This window comes from Accipiter gentilis, chromosome 8, assembly GCF_929443795.1.
Source record: "Accipiter gentilis chromosome 8, bAccGen1.1, whole genome shotgun sequence".
NCBI lineage: Eukaryota > Metazoa > Chordata > Aves > Accipitriformes > Accipitridae > Astur > Astur gentilis.
Genome location: NC_064887.1, coordinates 12,228,929 through 12,251,061, shown reverse-complemented (window position 1 = coordinate 12,251,061; position 22,133 = coordinate 12,228,929). Strand labels below are relative to the sequence as shown.

At 49.1% G+C, this 22,133-nt stretch overlaps 1 protein-coding gene across 2 annotated transcripts in view; it reads right to left on the bottom strand.

The window, feature by feature from the left end:
• The window catches only part of ERI3 (ERI1 exoribonuclease family member 3), a 135,260-nt gene that overhangs the window by 73,468 nt on the left and 39,659 nt on the right, over positions 1–22,133 (bottom strand). For both annotated transcript variants that reach the window (XM_049808810.1, XM_049808811.1), the window contains exon 6: positions 8,347–8,419. In XM_049808810.1, the coding sequence (XP_049664767.1) occupies positions 8,347–8,419 (73 nt within the window). The remainder of the gene's footprint in view (positions 1–8,346; positions 8,420–22,133) is intronic.

Genomic DNA, 22,133 nt, shown 5'->3' with positions numbered 1-22,133 from the left:
CAGCTCCGAGGGAGGGAGACAACCCTGCCTGCCAGTGACTCCTGGGCTGAGGAGGCAGAGGGCAGATGCCTGAACAACAACTACTGGCCACGCAGCCCACACGCCATGCCTCCGTTTCCCTTGTTTTATGCAAAAGTGGATACCAAAAGCAACCCTGACGGTTACTCCGCGTTACGTGAGCACTGTACCTTAGCACGTATTGCAAACCCACCACGTCAACATCCCCTCCATCCATCTGGTTATAACTTCTAGGGAAACGGAAGCAAAGAAGTCTGATGCATCAACCCATCCTGTATTCCCTTCTAATGAGTCCAGGAGGAGGAAAGGGAAAAGACTGCCAAGAAATTGCAGACTCTCACCCTCTCTTCCCAGCACAACCCCCGCTTATTGGTTTTCCTTGGAAAAGTGGTTTTTGCTCAGCACTCCTTGTTAAGTAAGAAACAGAGGACAGGTCCCTCTGCAGCGGGACAGGGAGGGCTGCTCCTTTAAGGCCTCTCCTGGATGCCCTTTCCCTTTGAGATGACTATCCTCGACTCCCTCCTCATCTCCCTCCCTTTGATTTAAGAGTTCCTCTCTTGGCCCTGACAGTAAGGTATTTCTGTCCCACAGATTATAACTCACTCTGGGCTATTATTCAACTCCCAAGCCCTGGCCCTGCTGCATTTAGTCCAAACATAATATCCTTCATGCATATATTATCTGTCTCCCTATTATCTGGAATCATTTCGGAATTAAATTTCAGTCCTGCAATATTGGCTTGAAGAGCGGCTCGCTTTATGGGCTAGTCAAAGGTTAGAATACCAATCAAAATAACACTGCCGATGCAGAGAGACATTTTAATATTCCAAAACCCGGTAATTGTAAAAGGACATAATATTTTTTCCCTGATTACCCCAAAGGCAACACATGTTAACAAGGCGAGGGAGAGAGTGAAAGAAATTTCAGAGTTCAGACAGCTGCACGACAGATTTAAAGGAGAAGTCGTGGACGGCTGCCGCGCTCCAGCCCTTGAAGCCGGAGAGCTCTCCTGCCCGCGCTGGCAGCACCACGCTCCCCGGGATGCCGTCCTCTCCATCCCCAGCCTCGTGGCGTCCGTGCCACCCACGCTCCCCTAAGTCAGGAGCCTTCGAGGGTGCTCTCACCGCAAGGCAAGGGAACAGCCAGAGCTACGCCAAGATGGACAGTCGAAGATTATCACGGCAGGAGAAACCGCCGTGATCGGCTGGCCTGACCTGCATAGGCCACGAGGCTGCCCCAAATTAATTCCTGTTTGAACCAGAGCTGATCTTTTTAGGAAAAAACCTTCCCTCCTGACCTGGAGAATCCACCACAGCCCTCGGTAAGTTGTTCCAACGGTTAATTACCCTCACTGTAGAAATCTGCACCTGAATTACCTCGCTTTGGCTTCCAGGCACTGGAACTGCTTATGCTTTTGTCTGCTAGACTGGAGGAACCTCTCGCCACGTTTGAGCTCTCCCTTTAGATACTTAGGGACTACAGCCAAGTCTCCCTTTCCCTTCTCTCCATACCCTAAATGGCTCTCAGGGGCTTTACAGCATGGCGAGTGTTTCTGTGGGTCTTGGCAGTTCCAGCCTTCAAGTTTCCAGAATCCTTTCTGATGCAGAGATGCTGGAGAGGGACCCAGCATCCCTCACCGGTCAAATCAGTCCCAAAGAAAGAGATGATCCAGCTCCTCTACTCCTACTCACCACTGCCTCTTTATAAATCCAACAGCAGCCGCCTCCTAGATTCAGTATCTGCACACTTTATCGAAAATGATTTTTATGTTTTCTTTCAGGGCATTGATAAAAGTGTTAAATACAAGAGGTCTGAGAAATAGATCCCTGTGGGACCCCACTAGGAAGACATGCACTCCATGATGATTACCCATTTACAATTAAATGCTAGGAGCTGTCAGTTTGCTCGTTCTTAATCAATGTAATGTGTGCCATGTTGATTTTGTATCACTCTTGTTTCTTAATCAAAATGTCATAAGGTACCAAGTCAAATGCCTTCCAGAAGTATATTACATTGACATGGTTACCTTTATCAACCAAACATGTAGTCTGATAAAAAAAATATCAAGTTAGTTTGAAAAAGATCTAGTTTCCATAAATCCACATTGATTGGCATTATATTACCCTCTTTTCATTCTTTATTAATCAACTATGATATCTGGCTTTTCATTACTTTGCCCAGAATTAATGTCAAGCTGATAGGGCTATAATTACTTCATCGGTCATCCCATTTGCCCTTCTAAATTACTGGTACAACATCAGCTTTCTTCCAGTCCTCTAGAACTTCCCCCATGTTCAAAGACTTATTAACAGTCCAGGGCTCCTCAGCCAGCTCTTTAAAAGTCCTGTAAACCAGCTATGCAAAATGCCAATCGAAAGCTACCACTTAACTTTATCAGAAAATCATGTTGTAACAGCAAACCTCTTGCTCAGTGATATGGCATCCTCTGCCTTTCTCTAACTACAGAGCAAAGTATTTATTAAACCCAGTCATTTTGCTGTTTTAAGCAATTCTTCCGTTTCCTTCCAACTATGAACCAATGCCGTTGCACGGGCACTTTTCTTTCCTATTCTCCATGGAAAAGACACTCTTACTCCCCTTAACCCTGGAGTCACGCCTCTCCTTTAATTTCCATTTACAACCTCTCCCATTCCTGCCTTCTGAGAGAGACTTTCCAAAGCCAAGAGCTCTACAGCCAGGGATGAGGAGCCCAGGGAAGCACCGCTTCCACTGAAGAAAGGTCTGACAGAGTCTCAGAGCACTCACCCATGCTGCAAACCAGCAAATCATGGAGCATCGTGGGCATATGAGCAGCTCTTTGCAGTTAACTGGCAACATCTACTCATGTGCTTGATGCTTCAGCTGTGAAGCACTCTGCCTGAGGATCCCTGCCCATCCTTTCTAACCTAACTAGGCATTTTATATTCCCTGTAGGCAGTAACCCAATAAACAGGCAACAGACAACAATCGCAGCAAGTCCTCAAGAAGTTAAACCTCACAAAAGCAACTTCCAGGCATATGGGCCACAAAATAAACCATTTCTCACTTGCACCCATTTCAATGTTCTCTGTCCAAAGCACTCAAAACACTTCAGCACCAAGTGCCTGAGAAGCACTGAGCTCCTCCTCCCACCCCGAAGGCAGCAGGAATTGTTAATTCAGAGGAGAGACAAAAAGCTGTTAGCAAATCTTTGTTTGTTTAGGATGTGTTTATTTCTAGTTGCCAAATATTAACAAAAACATCCTATTACATGCTTCCTCTGTCAGATTTCAGAATGTGAGTAGGTGACCTTAAAACATTTGTGCATGTGTATTAACAGTTTGCTTCCAACTACAAGTATCTACAGATCAATAAAGGCTGGGCCTGGAAAAGGCCAGCTCTGCACACAGCTGTGGCACCCCCAGAATGGTCACGCTGTGCTTCCCAAGGCTCCATCAACTCTGTTTTGTGATACCCAGAGAAGGAAAGTTGCATTCATCCACACGCATCATTCAACCCTTGCCTTTCATAAAAACTCTCCTGGACTTCAGGAGGATGTCAAACTAGGACCAGTTTTCTGTCACTTCTAAAGCGACCATTATTATTGTATCTAAAGACATGCTGCGCTCTGTGAACAGAAATCAAAGATGGTCAAACATGCCAGAACAGCTGTCCCGAGAAAGAGGTAGCTCTGTGATGGATATGAAGATTGTCTTTTTTTAAAAATAAATACAGTATCGTTTGAAAAACAAGGAACAAAACAAACCCTTAGTGGTTACATAAAACACTCCTCTGTTATCTTTTAACTGCATATCATCCAGAGAAGAAATGGAAGATCAGGATAGTGTATACAGTGTTAAAAATAGTTTCCACAACCCAGTTCTAGAGTCAGAGAGCCCGCAAGTGCCTTTGTGCCGGCCCTCTGACAAGTTATGCTGCTCTGGAAGAGGGACAACCGAGCAAGAGTATGGCAGAGGTCTCAAGTCAAGAATAACACAAGGGAGAAGAACTGGAAACACTTACTTGCTCTTTTATACAATGCAAGACTTAGGCTCAAGAAAATGATCTGACAGGAGGTTTAAAAGAAACAAAAGGACCTGCACCTCCACACAACATATGAACAAACAGAATATAATTAATGCATAATTAAATAGTAAAACCCATTGCTGCAGGATGCTGTAGAAACCAAAAGCATGAGCAGATTTAGAGAAGGGCGTACAAGTTCCTGGTAGACAGACGTAGTAAAACCAGTGGGTGCTAGACACAGTGGTCCAGGGGCAGCTGCCAGCTCACAGTCCTTGAAGAGGAAATTGGCGGGAACCAGAGGAAGCTGACTCAAACCATGCTCTCCTTGTTACACCTGCAAGCATCAGCTACTGGCCTCTGGCACGCAGAGGATCTGGGTTAGACTTTTGGTCTGGCCATTTTGACACCTTCATCAGCCCTCTAATGTTTTTCTTGCACAAGCTAATTGTAAGAAAATCTAGCTTCACCGCCCTTCTTCCACCTCCTCCCTCCACCAAACCACTCTCGCCTCTGTGATGTGCTCCCAAACCCAGCGGTGCTGGCACTCCTGCTGCCTGCCAGGTTTCCCATTCCCAGGCTCCTGGCCACCCTGTGATTGCAGGCACCACGTACTCAGCCTAACACAGCGCTGGCTCCATTCCCGCAGGGTGAGGATCTGTCACAGGACCAATGATGCCGCTAACTCAAGTGGGACCTGGAAAAATAAACCACAGAGGCTCCTGGAAGAGCAAAGGGAGCAGAAACGAGAGCTGATCCTTGTGTTAGAATAAGCACTAATGAATTTATCTAGGCTACCTGCGGATACTCTTGGGGCAGCAGCTTGCTCGTAGCTTGTTAGCTGCAGCAGCTTTTCTTTTCACATAAATCTTGACCCACAGCCTCCTGCTTTCTGCACGTATTTCTCCACTGGTGCCCCTCATTCCTGACGTGAAGCACTCTCTGCTATTTACATCCTAAGCATCCAGCTCCAGCGACGTAGCTCAGGTTCTGCACCTCAGTCCTAACCCACGGGGCCTCTGTGGATCAACATGACAGGCACATAAGGAGAACTGGCAGATGGGATGGTGGCTCTCTATCGAGATGGTTTAGGGGGATATCTGAAATGTTGCAGCATTCAAAGAAAGCCTCCTCTGCTTTCTGCTACCCTCCCACAAGGCTGAGCTAATCAAAGTGAAGAACATGATAAACTCTCTGCCCCGAGTCAGCTCTACACTGACAGTTCACCAGAGATACAAGATCGCTCAGTGACATTAAAAATGTCAGCAAACACGGATCAGGCTTGACAGAAGGGATGCATTAGCAGGCTGGGGGGGCACAGGGCAAGGTAAAACTTCAGCAAACGCGGTCAAGTGCACAGGCAGCTTTTCTCCTTTTGTCCTCCACAGGAGGTTTTTTCACAGATCCCAAGACACTGTGGCCACCATCACAGCAATCAGGTGTGGAGCTCACCACCACCTGCACAAAGTTTCCTGGGACAACACAAGCATGGCAGCTAGTAGGGGCTGATTCCCATCTTCAGCTTGCCTGAGAGGCAAGTCTTGGATACTCTGAAAGAGGTCTGGGTGCTCACCTCAACTGCTCCTGCAGCACAGAAGTGACAAGGCAAGGAATGTATTAGAGAATGAACCCTAGAAAAGACCAACTGACCACCTCAGGAAGACGGACTGCTGAGCTCTGGAGCATCCTGTGCTTTGGCAGAAGCAGCACAGACAACGACTGTTTCTTCAGATGATACAAATCAGAGACAAAGAGCAGCTGAAGCCATGTGTGCATGGGCAGAGGGAATCTGGAACATATTTTGTTGCTACTGCACTACAGACAGGTACACAAACACGTCTGCCCCATGTACACACCTTTCTGTACATAATCCCACCCTTTTGCATTGCCTTGTATTTGCAGCAGCAGTTCCCTAACTCAGTAGGATCCTCTTGGTATCACTGCTCACAAGCAGAGACCCAAAGGACAGAGAGCAGATGCAGGTGGGACCATCCTGCAGGAAACTGCTCTGTCACACGTGCCACTTACACTCACATGAACTGTTTTCTCAACATTTGAAAGATCCAAGCCTCTGCATTATCCGTGACCTTGAAATTAGCAATTTCACACCATCCCCTCCCCAACACCTTCACTTCACGGATCAGCTCAGAGGCAGACTCAGCTTAGGAGGTATTTCTAACTCAAGAACATACCAGAGGGATGGGAAAAGGGGCCACCTGAGCTATGCAGGGAAGAGCAGAAGGGCTACGTACCTGTCCAACCTTATTTGTCTCACGCTGGGAGCTCACTCAAAAGAGAATGAGGTCCCATTGGGTCCTGCTGCTTCATCAAAATTATTTACCTAGGCTGGAAATCCTCTCGTGAAAACACACAGGCAGGTCCCCCACAAGCACCCCCAGAGAGCGAGGCAGTGAGTGGCATGGAAAGATCCTCGCCCTGGGGTAAGAGCAAGCCCCAGGGAAGGCAGCTATTGAGGCACAGCACAAGAGAGGCCCTTGCTCTCCTCTTCAACCTGGGTCACTTCCCAGAGGGGCACAGGGACCCTGGAACCACCCTGTGTCACAGGGCATCAGATATTAGAGAGTCAGAAAAACTTCAGATTTTTATGGGATTATAGGGGTTGAAGGAAGATGCATTTCTCACACACACCCTCCCCGCATGATCTGAAAGAGATTGGAGCCTTACTTTCTGGGTAACGACAAGAAGACACAGGCTCCAACCCACATGCCCCCATCCTATACACTCAGCCGGCGACCCCTCCAGAGAGCTGGAAGGGGAGTGCTTTCCTCCTCCTCTTGCTTTTAGCCATGTGCTTGGTACTTCATGGATGCTCACCAGCTTTCAACTTAGTATCACGGTATTTGCTGAACGCCAATACATGAATGCCCATCTTGAAGAACAGCCACTTGCCTGGATGTCCACACTACAATAAATCCCAGCTCCTAACATGCTAAATCCAGGAGCCTTGAACTATGGGAAAGAGCCATAAATCATTCATCCTGAGGCCCAGAGAAGCAGCATGGCTGGATCAACCTACTTCTTAGCAAACATCATGGAACACAGGGATTTTTTTTTTTTTTTTAAATATTATTATTCTGCAGCCATCAACCTGCTGGTTATATAGCTGCTATCCATTCACCGGAAGTTTAGTGAACTTCAAATGGCGATCATTAATGGTCACTGAACTGCAGAATGCCCCAATGTGCTTTCAGATTTCATTTACCAAGGACCAGCAATCAGCCAAAAGATTTGCTCTGACAGCAGGGAAATACAAGACCCTTTGACAAGTTCAGCCAGGAATGTGCTGCCAGCATCCCTTGTTAAGTTCATGTTCTACCCTATTTGATGGAACAGATCATGCAAATTGTCCTTCTGCGGCCGCTCAGCCTGTCACTCATGCCTCCATTTAAAACAATAAATAAATAAAAGAACAGAAGGAAGGCCCACAAGTACAACGAGCTGTTTATAAGCAAATTCCACTTACTGAGACCCCTAATTATCAGGAAAAGGTGCAGAAACCCAAATGAAACATTAAATTGGATGGGGGAGGGGAATCCTACTCTTCCAAAGGTTTAACCAGGAGGGCCACCCCAGTTTCTCTTGGGCACAGACCCCAGCCTCCCCCCTCCTCCTGCTATTGCTTGTAATCACACTTGTTCTTTTCTTCCCACTTTGATTTCTGGCTTATGGCATCACTACATTTTTCTGTGCAGATGGAGCCCCTGTGCTAGGAGACCCTGTGGATGCACAGCAGGCTGCTCTTTATCCACCCAGAGAAGGCATGGAGCAACACAAGTTACCAGACAGTAAAGTCCAAGGTATTTTGCTTTGCAAAGTGACCACTGGTTTCTTAGGTGGATGTGCTGCTGAGACAGCTCCCCTTCCCCACAGCAAAAAGGGAAATACTGATTTTTATCTGGGAATATTTCCACATGTTTATCAACCAGATTTTGATCTGAAGGTAACCAAGCTCCTAGTAGCCTTATATGGCTGCAAAACAAAACAGTCAGCAACACTGGGGCCAACACAACCTTCGCTGAAGAGGGGCCTCAGAGTGTCCCACTATTATGCAGAGACACCACACTGTGCCTGCCACAATGGGATTCTCCCCAGCTGCAGAACACATCCCATCAAGTACAGTAAGACTCTATTAGAGGAGATACAATAGGGAGCTGGAGGACTCGCTCAGCCCAGCTTCTGAGAAAATAACTCATTTCAATGCAAAACAGCAGTAGTTATTAGACACCTCCTTAAAGAGGAAAGGAGAAGGACAAGGGGAGGGGGAAGAGAGGGAGACGGGGACTGTGGCAGTTTGCACAAAAGTACCTTTTTCAGATTAATCCACTGTTTGAAGTAATCAGCAACCGGCAGCCCTAAGTACTGGCATTGTCCTGGTAACCTGTAAGAGAGAAGAGAGAGCAGGTTTGATTCAATCAGTGTCCCGACAACACAAACTCTGTTTTCTTAAGTGCATTTTGTTCTGAGATGGAAGAGACCCTCAAGTCTGCTGTAACATGCTGCACATCAGAAGGACCGTAGCTCTTGGCAAAAAAATCTCACAAGAGCAGAGCTTGGCTGAAGACTTATATACATCCAGCCACATCCAGGCTGCTCACAGCTTTCAGACTGAACAGTTTGAACAGGCGCTGCATGCAAGTGCAGCATGCAGCTCTTCTCCCACAGTGGCTAACACATAAACACGACTGGAACATCCAGGCTGTCCTTAGCTAAGTGAATTCATCACAAATCCCTGCAAAACCATCCGGCTCAGCCAGCAGCTTACAGGGCAGACAGAAGGACTGACAATTCACCTGTCATGGCCTGGTGCTTTTCCATTTGGCCTTTATGGTTAAAACACCGAATGAGACAATGAGGGAGGAAAAGAGGCACCAATGCATTCATTTTTTGGGTAGTAATGCTGCAGGACCAACTTTTTAGGGCTAAGAAAGCAGAGGCTGTTTTCCAAGCAGGTGGTCTGAAGAAGAGAGCAGTCACAACTCTAAAGATGCAAGGTGCTGCACACTGTCTCACTACGGATTTGAGCACCAGCAGCCACAGCGGCGAGCACATGTATTTAACCTCTCCCTTCCTACAGTGAGCCGCTGGAATAGGGCTCACAAAACAAAATGGCACCGGTAAGGGAGGTGGACTGCCTGAAGGGACAGCAGGACCCCAGGATTTGGAAAGCTGTTTCTCCCACACTGTGCTGACCCCAGTGTGTTCGCAGGGCAGCTACGATGCTCGCCGGGGAAGACCAAGCTGCAAAGCTGTGCAGCTCCAGCCGAGCCTGTGCAGGGAGATGAGTTATGTGAGTTTTCCCCGGCCTGTTTGATCTGATCAAGAGTAATTGATGGATCTTGTTCATTCACGTACTGCTGAGCACGCCTGGGGCACTGGTCACGGGATCTTTAACTGAAGCAAAGGAACATCCCAAATAAATATGTCAACTAAATAAATGACTAAATTAAAGCCGTTTGTGCATGTTAAAAGCCACAACCCCAGAAATCGGCTTTTGCAAACAGAGGAGGGTGGGGAATCTCACAACTTCCTCTGGCACTTGGGGGCTGTAGGGGGAGGTTTTAGGGGAGGAGGGAAGAGCTGCAAGTACCAGCATCAGCTGCTCAAACAGCCCAAGACAGATCATGTCCAGGGCACAGTCTTCTCCCACTCTCCATAAAGGAAAGAGTGAATAATCCAGACTGGACTTCAGATTCAAGGCTGAAATTCAGGAACAATCTCTGGTCAGATGTGGATACAAGCTAGATACACCACCATGAGCTGGGGTGCACCATCAGCACCCCATACAGTACCCAAGTGCTCAGCCCAGCTCCAAACCTTTTGGTGAACAGGGCAGCATCTCTTCAGACCTACAAAGCAGTTTCCCAATTAAGGAGATGAAGGAGAGGCACAGACAATGCACTTGCGGATAACGTTGAGACTCAGAGTAGCGCAGTACCAGAGTGGTTTGGTCTTGGTGCTGCCTCCATTTCTATGGGAAGAAAAGGAAGGAAACTGGCAAACATATCCAGGGGAATCTCCCAGGAATATGCGGCCAATGGAGCCAGCACACACTGGGCCCCACCAGTGTACTGGCTTTCTGAGCCCTGCTTAGGCTAAGAAAGGAATACACTCCCTGTGCCAAAACCAAATGCCTGGTCCTGAAAAGATGCGCATATCATCATTTAGGAGCAATAATTTAAGTCATACAAACACATTTGAATAAGGAGGTCTAGAGGAATTTCTTTGAAAGCAAGAAGCTTGTCAAAAGAGCGGGCTTGGAAGCAGCAGGGCTACGGCGATTTGCAGGGTAAGCAATGTGACTTGACAGCACGGTCTCATCTCTGGGCACGGCTCATCTGATGCTAGCACCATCGTGCTGAAATAAACCACCTGGAGTCACTCCTCGCAATTGCATAGCCGTCACATAAATAGCAGCCTGGTCCATGCATTTTACAGCCATTACACATACATCCATGACATCCTGTAGTTGAACAGACCCCACCAGCCCCAACCAGCATGCTAAGAAAGCTCTTTCTCCAGGAAAGCTGCTTTCTACTCATGCCCAAATCAAAAAAGATCACAAGAAAAGGAACCACCTAAACCAAATGACTGGTCTAAATATAGACATGTGATCAGCTCAACCTCTCTTAGACTGCTCACATTTAGCCAGAGAGGATGATGATAGCAGTTAGCAAAAGGTATGTGACTAAAAGCTGAGTTTCTCCTCCCAGCCCAAGAGGTTTTCATAAATACAGGTCTCAGCCTAGCTCCAGTTAGAGGAATAATTATCAATTCACCTAACGTTTGGATAGGGTCCAGAAGAAGCAAGTACAGCATTGTTCTTGTTAGCCACAGGAATTGACAGCTAACCACGCAGTGCAATGAATGACATCTAAAGCCTTTCCATCCCTGTGGGACCAAAAGGCCCAGCGAACTGGACAGTCTCGTTCTACTTCCACCCTGAGACTGATGGCAGTGCGCCCTGGGCGCTGGACAGTGGGTCTTTAATTGGAGAAAATAAATGCTCCAAATAAATATGTCAACTAAATAAATGACACATTTTTGCAAACAAGTAACAACCCCAGAAACTGCCTGTGAAGCGGTGTGACCTAAGGACATTCCCCCTCCCCCTCCACCCTTGTGCTCCCCTCATTTCACATTAGCACCAGAGAGACTTCACCAAGTTTTTCAAGCACTAGAAGACCTACGCTCATGCTATAACCTGGGCGGGCTGTCAGCAACACAGACCAAAGCATCAGTCTACTCCCCGAGCTGGAAGATGCAGGCCTGGTTCCCTCCAGGCCAGGAGGGATACAGCCACTCAATGCGCTTGCCTTTAGCGAAGGATTGCCCTACGGGTCTGGTCCAGGCTGAGTACGCAGTGCTCCCAGCACAGGGAGCCGAGGGTGCTCACCGCACAGACACCAGGTCCACAGGTAGCTACGGGAAGGAAAACATCCCTGCAATCCCTGCAGGGGATGCATCCCTGCATCTCCTCCCCAGCTCCAAGCTCGTTACCTGCAGTGGTCCCCCCCACTCCTCAGCCTGGTGATCAGGCAGGATTTTTTCCAGCATCTTCTCCAGGTTGGAGTGAACAAGGCACATCTGTGGCTCTCCCGGGGAACAGAAGTGCCAGGGCCTTTAAGGAAGTAGCTTTATTTACCAGGGCCACCATTCACTTGAGCAGCTCATTTGATAAACATGCTTTTATGCTCCATACAGCTTCTTGCTCTTGCAAGAGTCAGCCTTGTTCATTGGGGCAGCTTTGCTTGAGCAAAGAGCTCAGGATGTTGCCCTCCCTCAGGTAAGGAAGAAGAGAAATGATGGCACATTTCACTGCATTCAACATCCCATGATCCTTCCAGCTTTTGAACAAAGTCTCGCTGCCTCCCCAAACACTGAAGCTCTCACTCCTTGGGAAGGAAGCTGGCTCTCAAAACCACCCCATCAGCCAAACACCGTGGCTTCAGGTATGACTGCACTTGAGAGAAACTTGAAAATGGCTGTGGGATTTTCCAGCCTCTGATGCAGCAACAGAGTTGGGAGCACACAATCTCTGCCTTCTTGCAAAATGCAGGTCCCCTTTGGGCAGAAGAGCAAGTGACATCAGGTAGCACACTCTCCTCCACCAGCCAAACAAGTCTAAGTCCTCCTTGGACTGTGGTCAGCAGTGGCAGCTCTGCACTATTTTCAGAGAGCTTTCTATCAGCCCAGGCTCTGATTTCCATCCAGCCCTGCTCCTCCACTCTGCCGGGTAAATGAGGTCTGGAGATGAACGGGATGCAAATAGGAGGCGAAGTGACATGGCTGCATTTCTCCCGTTGAAGCCATCTCTCTCCAAGGCGGCAAGAAGCACACAGCTTGGCGGTGATAAACGGCCTTGCTTTAGTTATCACTTTCCTTAAGTTAAGGAGAGCAGCCTAGTGATGGATGGGCTGGAATTCGGTTATCAGGGAAGGCTGTCAGCCAGAGTTGCCTATCTCCACACACATTTAGCAGGACGTCATTATGCGATGGCATGGAGTTAAAATATGACCAAGGGTATTGAAAGAAAAAGAACAGGATTAAAAAAAAAAAAAGGCAAATTGAGCAACAATAAAGGAGCATGAGGCAAGAACGTTATCGTACTAGTGACACCTTTTATCTCGGTCTGGTTAGCTAGAGCAGGGCACAAATTGGTCCTTCCTCCACTATTGTATCCTCTTGTACAAACAGAGGCAGATAAAATGTGTCACCAGTGCGATAGCATATCAATTTAACCCTAATTATCTAGGGGGTCAAACTAAGAAATAGGGGTTTCTCATTTCAACAGGTTCCTCCGTCTCTGCTCAGAGCCACCACATTAATATGGAAGGGGGAGGGGCAGCCGTAATTGATTTCCGTCACTCAGGTGGTCCTGGCGTATAAAAAATTAATGCTTGATTCTCCCAACTAATCAGAGCTGGTTAACGTCCATCTGCTTCTGGGTTCAGGATGTCAGGAGACAAAGAAATTGGGCCACTTTCTACACACTGGGTGTATTGATATTGAACCAGTTAAAAGAACAAGTCCCTCTATGGAAAGATAAAGAGAGATTAAATCTTGGGTTTTATAGACCTGATCTCAGCCTTCCAAAAAATCCACGCCCTGGAGACCTTGCATTGTAAGAGATGCAGAATGTTTTAATTGTGTCCCGGCCAACCCCACTGCACCGGGCTGCAAAGGAAAGGGCAGGCAGGCTCCTGCCCTGGAAATCCTTTGCTGAAGGAGGGCTGGGAAGTCTGAAGAAAGCTGCTTGGATGCTGCAGCACACAACAGCAACAAGGTGATAGCCAAAGAGAGGAGCTGTCAAACCCATCTCAGCCTTGCACCCTAGTTCAAAGCAAGGCTGGTCAAGGCGTCGCTCTGGACCATGCGGCGCAGAGGTGCTGCTCTGTTTTGATGTAGGGTGGGATGTCTGGCAGGCCAAGTGGAAAGCTTGGGTGCCCTCTCCTAACAGAGAAAGCTAGTGAGGGAGTAATATCCTGTGCTAAGGCACCTGAGATGTTTTAGCAGAGAAACAGCACCATGACAGGCAAAGTGACATCTGTCTGCACTGAACCTCACCTGATCTGGAGCCAAGCTAAGAATTTAAAGCAGTTTAGGTAAACCCACATCCTCCAAAAGAGACAGCCTTAGGTTAATCCAAACTTGGTTAAAACAGTAAGTCCCGGCCAGGAGGGTTCAATGGTCTGGGGATGCAAAGGGGTGACACTCTGCTCTAGAGCACGGAGGCTGCAGGAGCATCCCACAGATGGGCAGAAAGCCTGGCTGGGCTTTGTCAAAACCACCATGCCGGGCCAGGAGGGCTCTGACAGCGTGATGCCACAGCACCCGCACATGAGCAGAGCGCCTCGGGCCCACAGCACAGCCCAAGCCACTCTGCAGCCTGTGGAAATTGAAGCATGCTGACACACATGTCCAAAACCGCCTAAACCCCAAACTCCCCCATCCCGATAATTCAAGTTAGACTGGAGCAGCTTTCCTGCGTAATCCAAGGCTTTGACAGGGAGACATCTGCTCCCCAGCGCTGGAGTCGCTACGCCGCTCAGTGCAAAGAGGCAAGAGCTGAGCCAGGCTCCCCTCATGCTTCTGTCCAAAATGAAGGATGGAGGGATGAACACCCTGCCAGACCTCTGGCACCCCACTCATATGCTCCTCAGCCCCACAGACCTGCCAAGGGGCTGGAGGAGCCCGTCTGCCCTTTCTTCCCACCAGACGAGCCCTTGCCAGGTGACTGCACCCCACTCTCACCAAGCACACCCAGGGTGCCATCCCTCTGCGCCCCATCAGTACAGGACAAACCACCCCAGTACGGCTGTACTTAAAATTCACAAGCAGTAGCTGTGGAAAGACAATACATCTGGAGAGGGTCTGAAAAGCTCTGGGCTTTCACAGAAACCCTGAGACAGGTCCCATCTCCCTCCCTCTTCGCTTTCCTTCCACCCCCTCAGTTCTCTCAACCACCCCCAAACTTGTCACAGTGCAACAAGCCTACGAGCCGCACATCAGCTTTAAATATCAGCGTGCGTGAAGCAGGGACATGAGAGCAGGGAAGAGGGAACAGACAGAGCAAGCCTCCATCGCCTGTCAGGAAACACTAATGAATTTCAACACCAGCAGCCATTGCCTCAGACGGGCTGGCGAGAGGAGACGGAGTTACAGCGAGGAGCCTTTGCAGGAGCAGCTTGCCTTTTTTCAAAGCTCCCTCTGTTAATAAATGTCATTGCCAAGCGGGCTGCAGCAGTCCTCGAGCCAGGATGGGGTGGGTCGGGGGAGAGACAGGTGACTGACAGCGCTCAGGATGCCTGGGCAGTGCAGCATTTTCCTCTGCTGCATCCCCAGACAGAAGCCAGGAAAAGGAAGCAAACGGGACATCGCCACTGGCATGAAGTTGTCTTCCATTAAGGTCCCAGTAACCAAACAACAACCTCCATAAGGAGCCACGAGTGCAACGCCAACACCCCCTAGTCCTATACGCTGGGATGGATGATGGAAGCTGTACAGGGAACGGTCCTGGGCATGGGCAGAGGGATGCAAAGACATCCAGACACACTGCCTGTGTTCCCGGCAGCAGCAAAGGGTTACAGAGCAGCCTGTCCCTTCGCTAACACAAACGCATTCCTGAGGCAGCGCAGGAAGAAGCATCCAGCACGGGGCACCGCATGGCAACCGCACCGATGCACAACATGAAGGTCAATGCAAGTCTTCTTTACAAATGTCAACCTGTCATCTCTGGATATTAATGAGGGCTGACCAGCAGCTAAAATGCATCCATGCTCCATTAGTAATAAGAGAGACACGATGCAGGAGAAGAGCACACACCACGGCATGGGGAGGCACCAGTGGGTCTGCAGGGCCTGGGGAGGTGTGGTGATGCACGAGATAACTAGGGCCACTCCAGCTGCCCAGGAAGGCAAGCAGTCACCACACAAACCCCTTCACTGGAGTGTGTGTTATCTTTTTCCATCAATCTTTAATTGGATTAGTGTAATGAGGCCAAAAACCCCAGGCTAAGCAGTGAGGCTAATACCTGGCACTTTCAGACCTTCCTTTCTTTTCCTGTGATGCCATTCTGGACAGCGCTGCTTTCTCTCTCTACCAGGCATATTCCTGCCTAGGAAGCTTAAAAGGCAAGCTGCAAGCCTCAACACTTGGGACTCACAGCAGCACTGGCTGAAATGCCTGAACACCCATCACCTGTCATATGCTAACAGCCAGATCCCTCTTCTCTAAATTTCTGCTGGGTACTAAGAAATTTGGGAGAGCCTCAACACCCATGCTTTCCAAGCAGCTAGCCTGCACATGAAAAAGGCTGTTAGCCTGGACTGCAACCAGAGAAACATATACGCTAGGAAAATAATTCTGCTACAAAAAGCACACAGGGCAAGTGGCTCATCGTGACTCGCTCGTCCTGCAAAGCACTGCGTGCCTTCCACTGCCATCAACCTTAATGAAACATGAAGGCATTTAACACCATGTGAGATCTGGTCCTTTTATGGGTATCTGTCTGTGCGTCAGCTAGATGTTGGCAGAGATGCTATCTCAACATTAAAAGCAAGGCTGTAACACAGCAGGTATTCAGCCTCCAACAGAAGATGTTCATCAACAATTGCACACACATGATGCTACAATAAATCTATGTGCTACTGCTTAACAGCTTCTCTTAAAAAGATTCATAGCTCTATTTACGGGGCCTGATTCTGCTGCTATGCATGTGGGAGTAAACCTGGAGTAACTCTACCTGGAGTTACTAAATAGCCAGTGAGAGCAAGATCAGAATTGAGCCTTTTGATTTTTAAATAACTACTTAATTACCATGCAGGAAACCAGAGCTTGCTGGCTCCACAGTTCAGCTGAGGTTAGGAGTGCAGCAGGCAGCAGCTTTGCACTCCTCCATATCGAGTTCTGCAGATTGGTGAAGGGGTAGAGCAAATGCTCTCACCAGCCCTTCCAGACAGGGAGGATGACTGGGTGGACTTCCCTTTGACATCAGAAATGCATAACACTGCTCCCAAGGAAAGAGAAACTGGAAAGTCTCCAATGCGGAGGTCACCCCCAGACCCTTGGGAACCTGACACTATGAAAACTCCTTAAAAACAGATTTCTACACACGAGCTTGCTGTGACAGGCTGTGTGCTTACTAAATATGACATTATACAGCATCTTATGAACAGGAGTGTACAGAATCGGCTACTGTGTACATCTACCACACAAGCATGTTCTCAGGGAAAGTCACTCATCATGACCACAGGCTCCAGCAGGTGAAATTCCAATTTGTCATCAGGAAAAACTCTTCACCGTGCAGGTAATAAAGCACTGGAACAGATTGGTGGTAGAATCTCCTCCCCTGGAGACATTCAAACTCATCTGGAGAAGACCCTGAGCACCCTGATCTAAGTTTGAAGTTAATTCTGCTTTGAGCAGGGGGCTGGATTAGAGATGTCTATTTAAATTATTCTGTGATTCACGCTGCAGCAGAGCCCGATTACACAGACCGTGTCCTTTCTCCATCTATATGGTCCCTTAGAAGTCTTTCATACAGACGCTAGTTTAGTAATCACCTGGTCCTCTGCATACTAGCTGTTTTAAGAAGGAGTTTTCAGACTCCTGCTGCAGAATACTGTAATTACGCACCGAGTAAGGGAATATATCTGATGCAATGGATGCACCCGCAACACATCGTGTCTAAGCCCCCTCAAAACCAAAACACGCACAAAAACTAAGCTAAATTAAACACGCTTCTCCTCCCACTGCACAATTCCCACTGCAGAAGTGTTTCTCCCCAGGAAACCAGAGCATGCAAGACCTAGAGCAAGGCACTGATCTAGAACTAAGAAGACACGTCCTGTCCCAGTCCTTCCTCAGACCTGCTGTGCAAGAGGCAGGAGGAAACCTCATCTTTTCCATGCCTTGCCTGTCCAGACCATTTAGCGTATAAACTCTGTGGGACAAGGGCTTCTCTGCTATGAGTCATAAACTGTTTAGTGCCTAATGGTAAAGCCCATAGACGCTTAACATAATACAATCATGTCACTTAAAGGCCATTAGTCTCCAGTCTAAACAGCACTTTTCCAGTCACAAAGGTGACCTGCCAACTCAGAAAGGCAGGATAAGGGACGTGGGTGGCCAGTCAGGTCACTAGGCTCGCAGACACCCGACGTGAAGCCCCAAGCAAGGATGGAGCCCAGCCAAACAGCATGGGGGAAAGCCATGGCAGCTCTAGCAATCAAAGGGCTTTATCTGCTGGGCTTTCTTGAACCACCTGAATCAGCTGAAAGCCCCTGCCTGCCAGCTGAAAAACCTCTCTACCTCCAGCCACAGCTGTACCACTTGCAAGGGGGGCAGGAGCCCCTCACCCACACAGAGGGTCTCCGGCCTTCCGCATCACCTCTCTTCCCACTCACTGAAGCAGATCACTTATCTACAAGAAAATACGCCATTCTGTCCTCTGATGCTCTTTGAGCCCCTCTTCTTTCCTGGCACCGTCTCTGCCCTCTGGCACCCCATCATCCAGGTCTACTCTCTCAGCTGACTTCTGTGATTGCCTCTTCTTCCCTCTCCCCACTGAAGGGAAGACAGAAATCCTATAAGGAGCCAGTGGGATGGGGTAAACCCCTCCCTATCCCCTCCGATGATACACAACCCAAAATCAGATGCACAACAGCTTCACGGGCTCTCGGCAAGCCTCCAGGCCGGCAGCAGTGGGGACCCTGGCACGTCATGTAACAGCGTCCGAGCACACGTTTCTGTGCAGCTGCAAATTACTTCTGCACAAGGGGGAACAAGTTTGTCTTTTCCTTGTGGGGAAGAGACCACTCCCCACCTCCAAGCACAAGCTGCCATTAGTATTTGCTTCGCCGGAGAGAAGGCGCAGCGAATCCTCCAGAGCAAAGGACAAGTGCAGCAATTAGGATGCAGGGGCTGCGGGAGCTGTTTAACAGCATGACCCGGAGGTCAGTGCCGCCGACTTCCAGCCCTGCATAAATATTGTATGAGTCGGGGAGAGGGGCTGTTACAGCCACCCTCAGCGGCAGCCCTCCCCCCTCCATCGCCACTCTGCATCTAGCTAGATACGCCAGCAACATTATTTACAGATGTGACAGTTGGGAAAATCACTTGAGTAACTAGGGGAATGGGAAAGAGCTGCTCGGTGGAGCAGGTGCCTGGGAGCGGGCTCCTCTCGCACCTTCTGGTTCCCCTCACAGGGTGCTTCCCTACACAGGTAACTCCCAGATGGCATGGCCTGTTCTCAAACCAGAGGATGAAACACCATCAAGAACAAGGAGGGAAGGCTGTGAGCTCCCCTCTCAAAGGTTGCCCAGGGGTTTGATTATCAATGCTGCTGAAGGACACTTCAGCCAGCAAATGCTTTCTGGTTTCCTATCGGTAATTCTGCCAGACCCTCCCTTTGGAGGGAGCTTTATAGCAATATAAAGAAAGGCTTTATAGAAAGCTTACTCTCAGACTCTGTCCATGTAGCTCTGCAGAAGGGTCCCTGCTCCCACACAGCCACAGCAGCCTCATCCCTGCAGAGCCTCCCCCAGGTGCTGTTTGATACCAACCACCTTCTTCACCTGTGACCTGTCCACTCTTTAATCTCTGAAGGATCATCTTCACCTGCAGCTTCAGCTACACTGATCTGCACTGTCCCTACTGCATCCTGGAAGGACCTCTCATGCCTCTGCCCATTTTTTTTCTGGAGATGCCACCTGACTGCACATTTGCCATGATGCTCTACACAAATACAAACCTACTTTCAGGTTCACTGAGACTGGAGGCTCCCGAGGACAAGGACACAGACCATTCTTCAACTATACCAGCAGCCCATGAACTCCTAGGGGTACACAGCTAATAAACATTGCTGCCCTGGGCAACACACAAGGGCTACAAGAGAGGAAACACAGCTTGGATGTGCTTCTGCCCACGATACCCCCTCCAGAAATTCCTCTGCTGCTCTGTGGCTGGCTGCTGAATCCAGGGAAGGCAGAAGCCCGGTCTTACCATTCGCAGCTTTCCTGAACTCGCTGTGCAATTAATGGGCTTAATTATTGATGGCAAAGGCAGGGAAGGGAGGAAAGAAAGAAAAAGCCAACGAGAAGGGAATGATGTGGGGGTGGCAGGCGCCAAAGGTCTCCAAAGATCTTCCCTCAGCCTAGAGCAGAGAAAGAGCCCCTAGCCGCTCTGCCGCTCCCACGGCCCTGCTCTAATGCTCCCTGACATGCCTCTGAAGACAGCGAGCTGTTTGCAGTCACCACCGTGATTTGTTAGTAATTATTTTCACGGTGTCACATTGCTGTCACTCTCTCAACAAAGAGACAGGCAGCCCGAGGCTGCCTGCGAGAAAGAACCAGCAGAGAAAAGGAATTGTCAGGCACCCAGGGATCCTCTTTGCTTCTCGGGTTTCACAACCAGAGTCCTTACCAGCTTCTGAAGAAACTTCTGAGGAGAAGTGGCAAGTCAGAATCATCTCCCATCCTGGTCACAGCAAGAGGAATTAGTCACTTAGCCCCCTCCTAATTTCACCTTACCTGTAAATCCAGTGCAAGACCCAGGTGCTCAGAGCCCCTTAAGCCAGCGATTTGCTTCAGGCCTGCAGCAAACGCAAAAAAACTTTGGCAACTGATGACTTTTAGCGCTCTCCTTGCAAGCTCCAATTTCTTTTCATGTGGTCTTGCTGTTAGACTGCGCTTCCCAAGCACGGCAACCCTGATGACAAACCCCTGCCTAAGCCTATCCCCCTCACACACATTAACCCTCCAGACCGGCCACGTGTGCTCTCCCTACACCAGTCTCATTAATCCTGACACGCTGCTGTGCTCCGCATGGCAGTAACATTTCACTTGGCATTTTGCAATGCCAGGGGACCTCAGCATCTTCCTCACACCTGAAATACACAGAAAATGGCTTGCCGTCTCTGTTTTCTCATACGCAGCGCAGTGGCTTGGCAAGAACCTCCCCTTGAACCACCTCCCATCCATCCATGCATCCATCCACCCACCCATCCATCCATCCATCTCACACCTGCTGTGCCGCCACAGCTATCCATCCTTTGGCTGACTTGTCAGTCCAAGGTAATCACTTCTTTCCCAGTAAGTGTGGAGCTTGCTTGGGCCTCAAGGAACGGAAGCTATTTTGGCACCTGAAGTGTCACACAATATAAGGATATAGAGATGAAAGACTGAGACACCTGGCCAGTCAGCCCTTAGAGCGCCCTTGATCTCTATGCAGAAAGCAAGTGGACTTCCTCCACAGCAATTCCAAGTTTGAATTACTCCCGGCAGAAGTGTTCTTCCCCCACCTGCTTACTGGTGGTGTGCAAGGGTCAGTCCCTGCAGCCACGGGGAGACCTACGTATTAATTCACCCTCTTAGCACAGGGACAGTTTGGAAATATTAAGCCTCACAGTCTAAGCAAAACCCTCCTGCAATTAACTGCATGGAAGAACACCGACTCAGAGGGCAGCTCCTTTTCAGGGGTCCTTTTAATAACCAAGAAATGGCACATACATGCTGTGAAGAATTAGGATCACCATTGGGAAGCTAAATGGTCCATAAAATGTAACAGTTCTCTTCAGAGCTGGGAGCACAGCGAGCTGGAGGAGAGGTCTTGGCAACCTCCCACCAGCCTCCTCCCTCTGCCTGGTTTGCAGGGGACACACGTGACTGCAGGCAGGGACAAGGAGCTGAACTCAGCCGGTGCCCAGGCACCTCCAGCACGCTGGCCGATGGTCAGCACCGAGACCTGGCTCAACACCCAGATGGAAAAACTGACGCAGGGAAATTAGGGATGACCGAGATGTACCTATGGAGGGAAAACGAAAGGTGTCCCAGACTGTAGGTGTTGAGCAGAGGGGAGGAGAAAGCCCTGCTCACAGAGGCAGAGAAGGCTGGTGGGACCAAGGCAGGATGAAGTCCTGGGCAGTATGAGCTTCCCGCACAGAGCCTCGGCAGCACATCACACCACTCCCTCAGTCTTCTTCTCCCCAACTCATCTATTCTGCTCTTTCCTCCTGTACCACCTCCACGTGCCTCACATCATTGCTAACACCTGGTCCGGAGCAATCTCGAAGCACAAGACACCATCTTCAAGGTGCCAGGCTGAGGGCAGCACCCTGGCCAAACACACAGAAAAAGGTGACTCCAACGTGGAATGGACTGAGCTGAAAAAGTTAGTCTGCAGCTCCAGCATCCTCCCGAGAGTCCTGCACACACCCAGCCATCCACTCCTCAGGATACGGAGAGTTGCTGGACAAGGCACATGAGAATATGCTGGAGGGAAAATACCAGGGATGACCTCAAGATGGCCCAGTAGGTCTTTGCCAGCCAGGAGCTTCAGGAAGAAAGGGACTGAACCCATCCAGGAAAATGGCTCCCAACAGGAAACAAACATGCAAACAAAATAAAATGCTTTCAACAAAGCTACTGACTTATACAAGGCTTGAATAGAGCAAGTGAAAGGGAAAAGACGCTGCTCCCAGGCTGGCAGTATTTTTCAAGCAGAGCTCTCTGAGCAGAGAAGCCATGAGAGCACCACTCCCAGCCAAGCCACTGGGAAGGCAGCACTGGTGCCAACACACAACTGCTTTGCTTCAG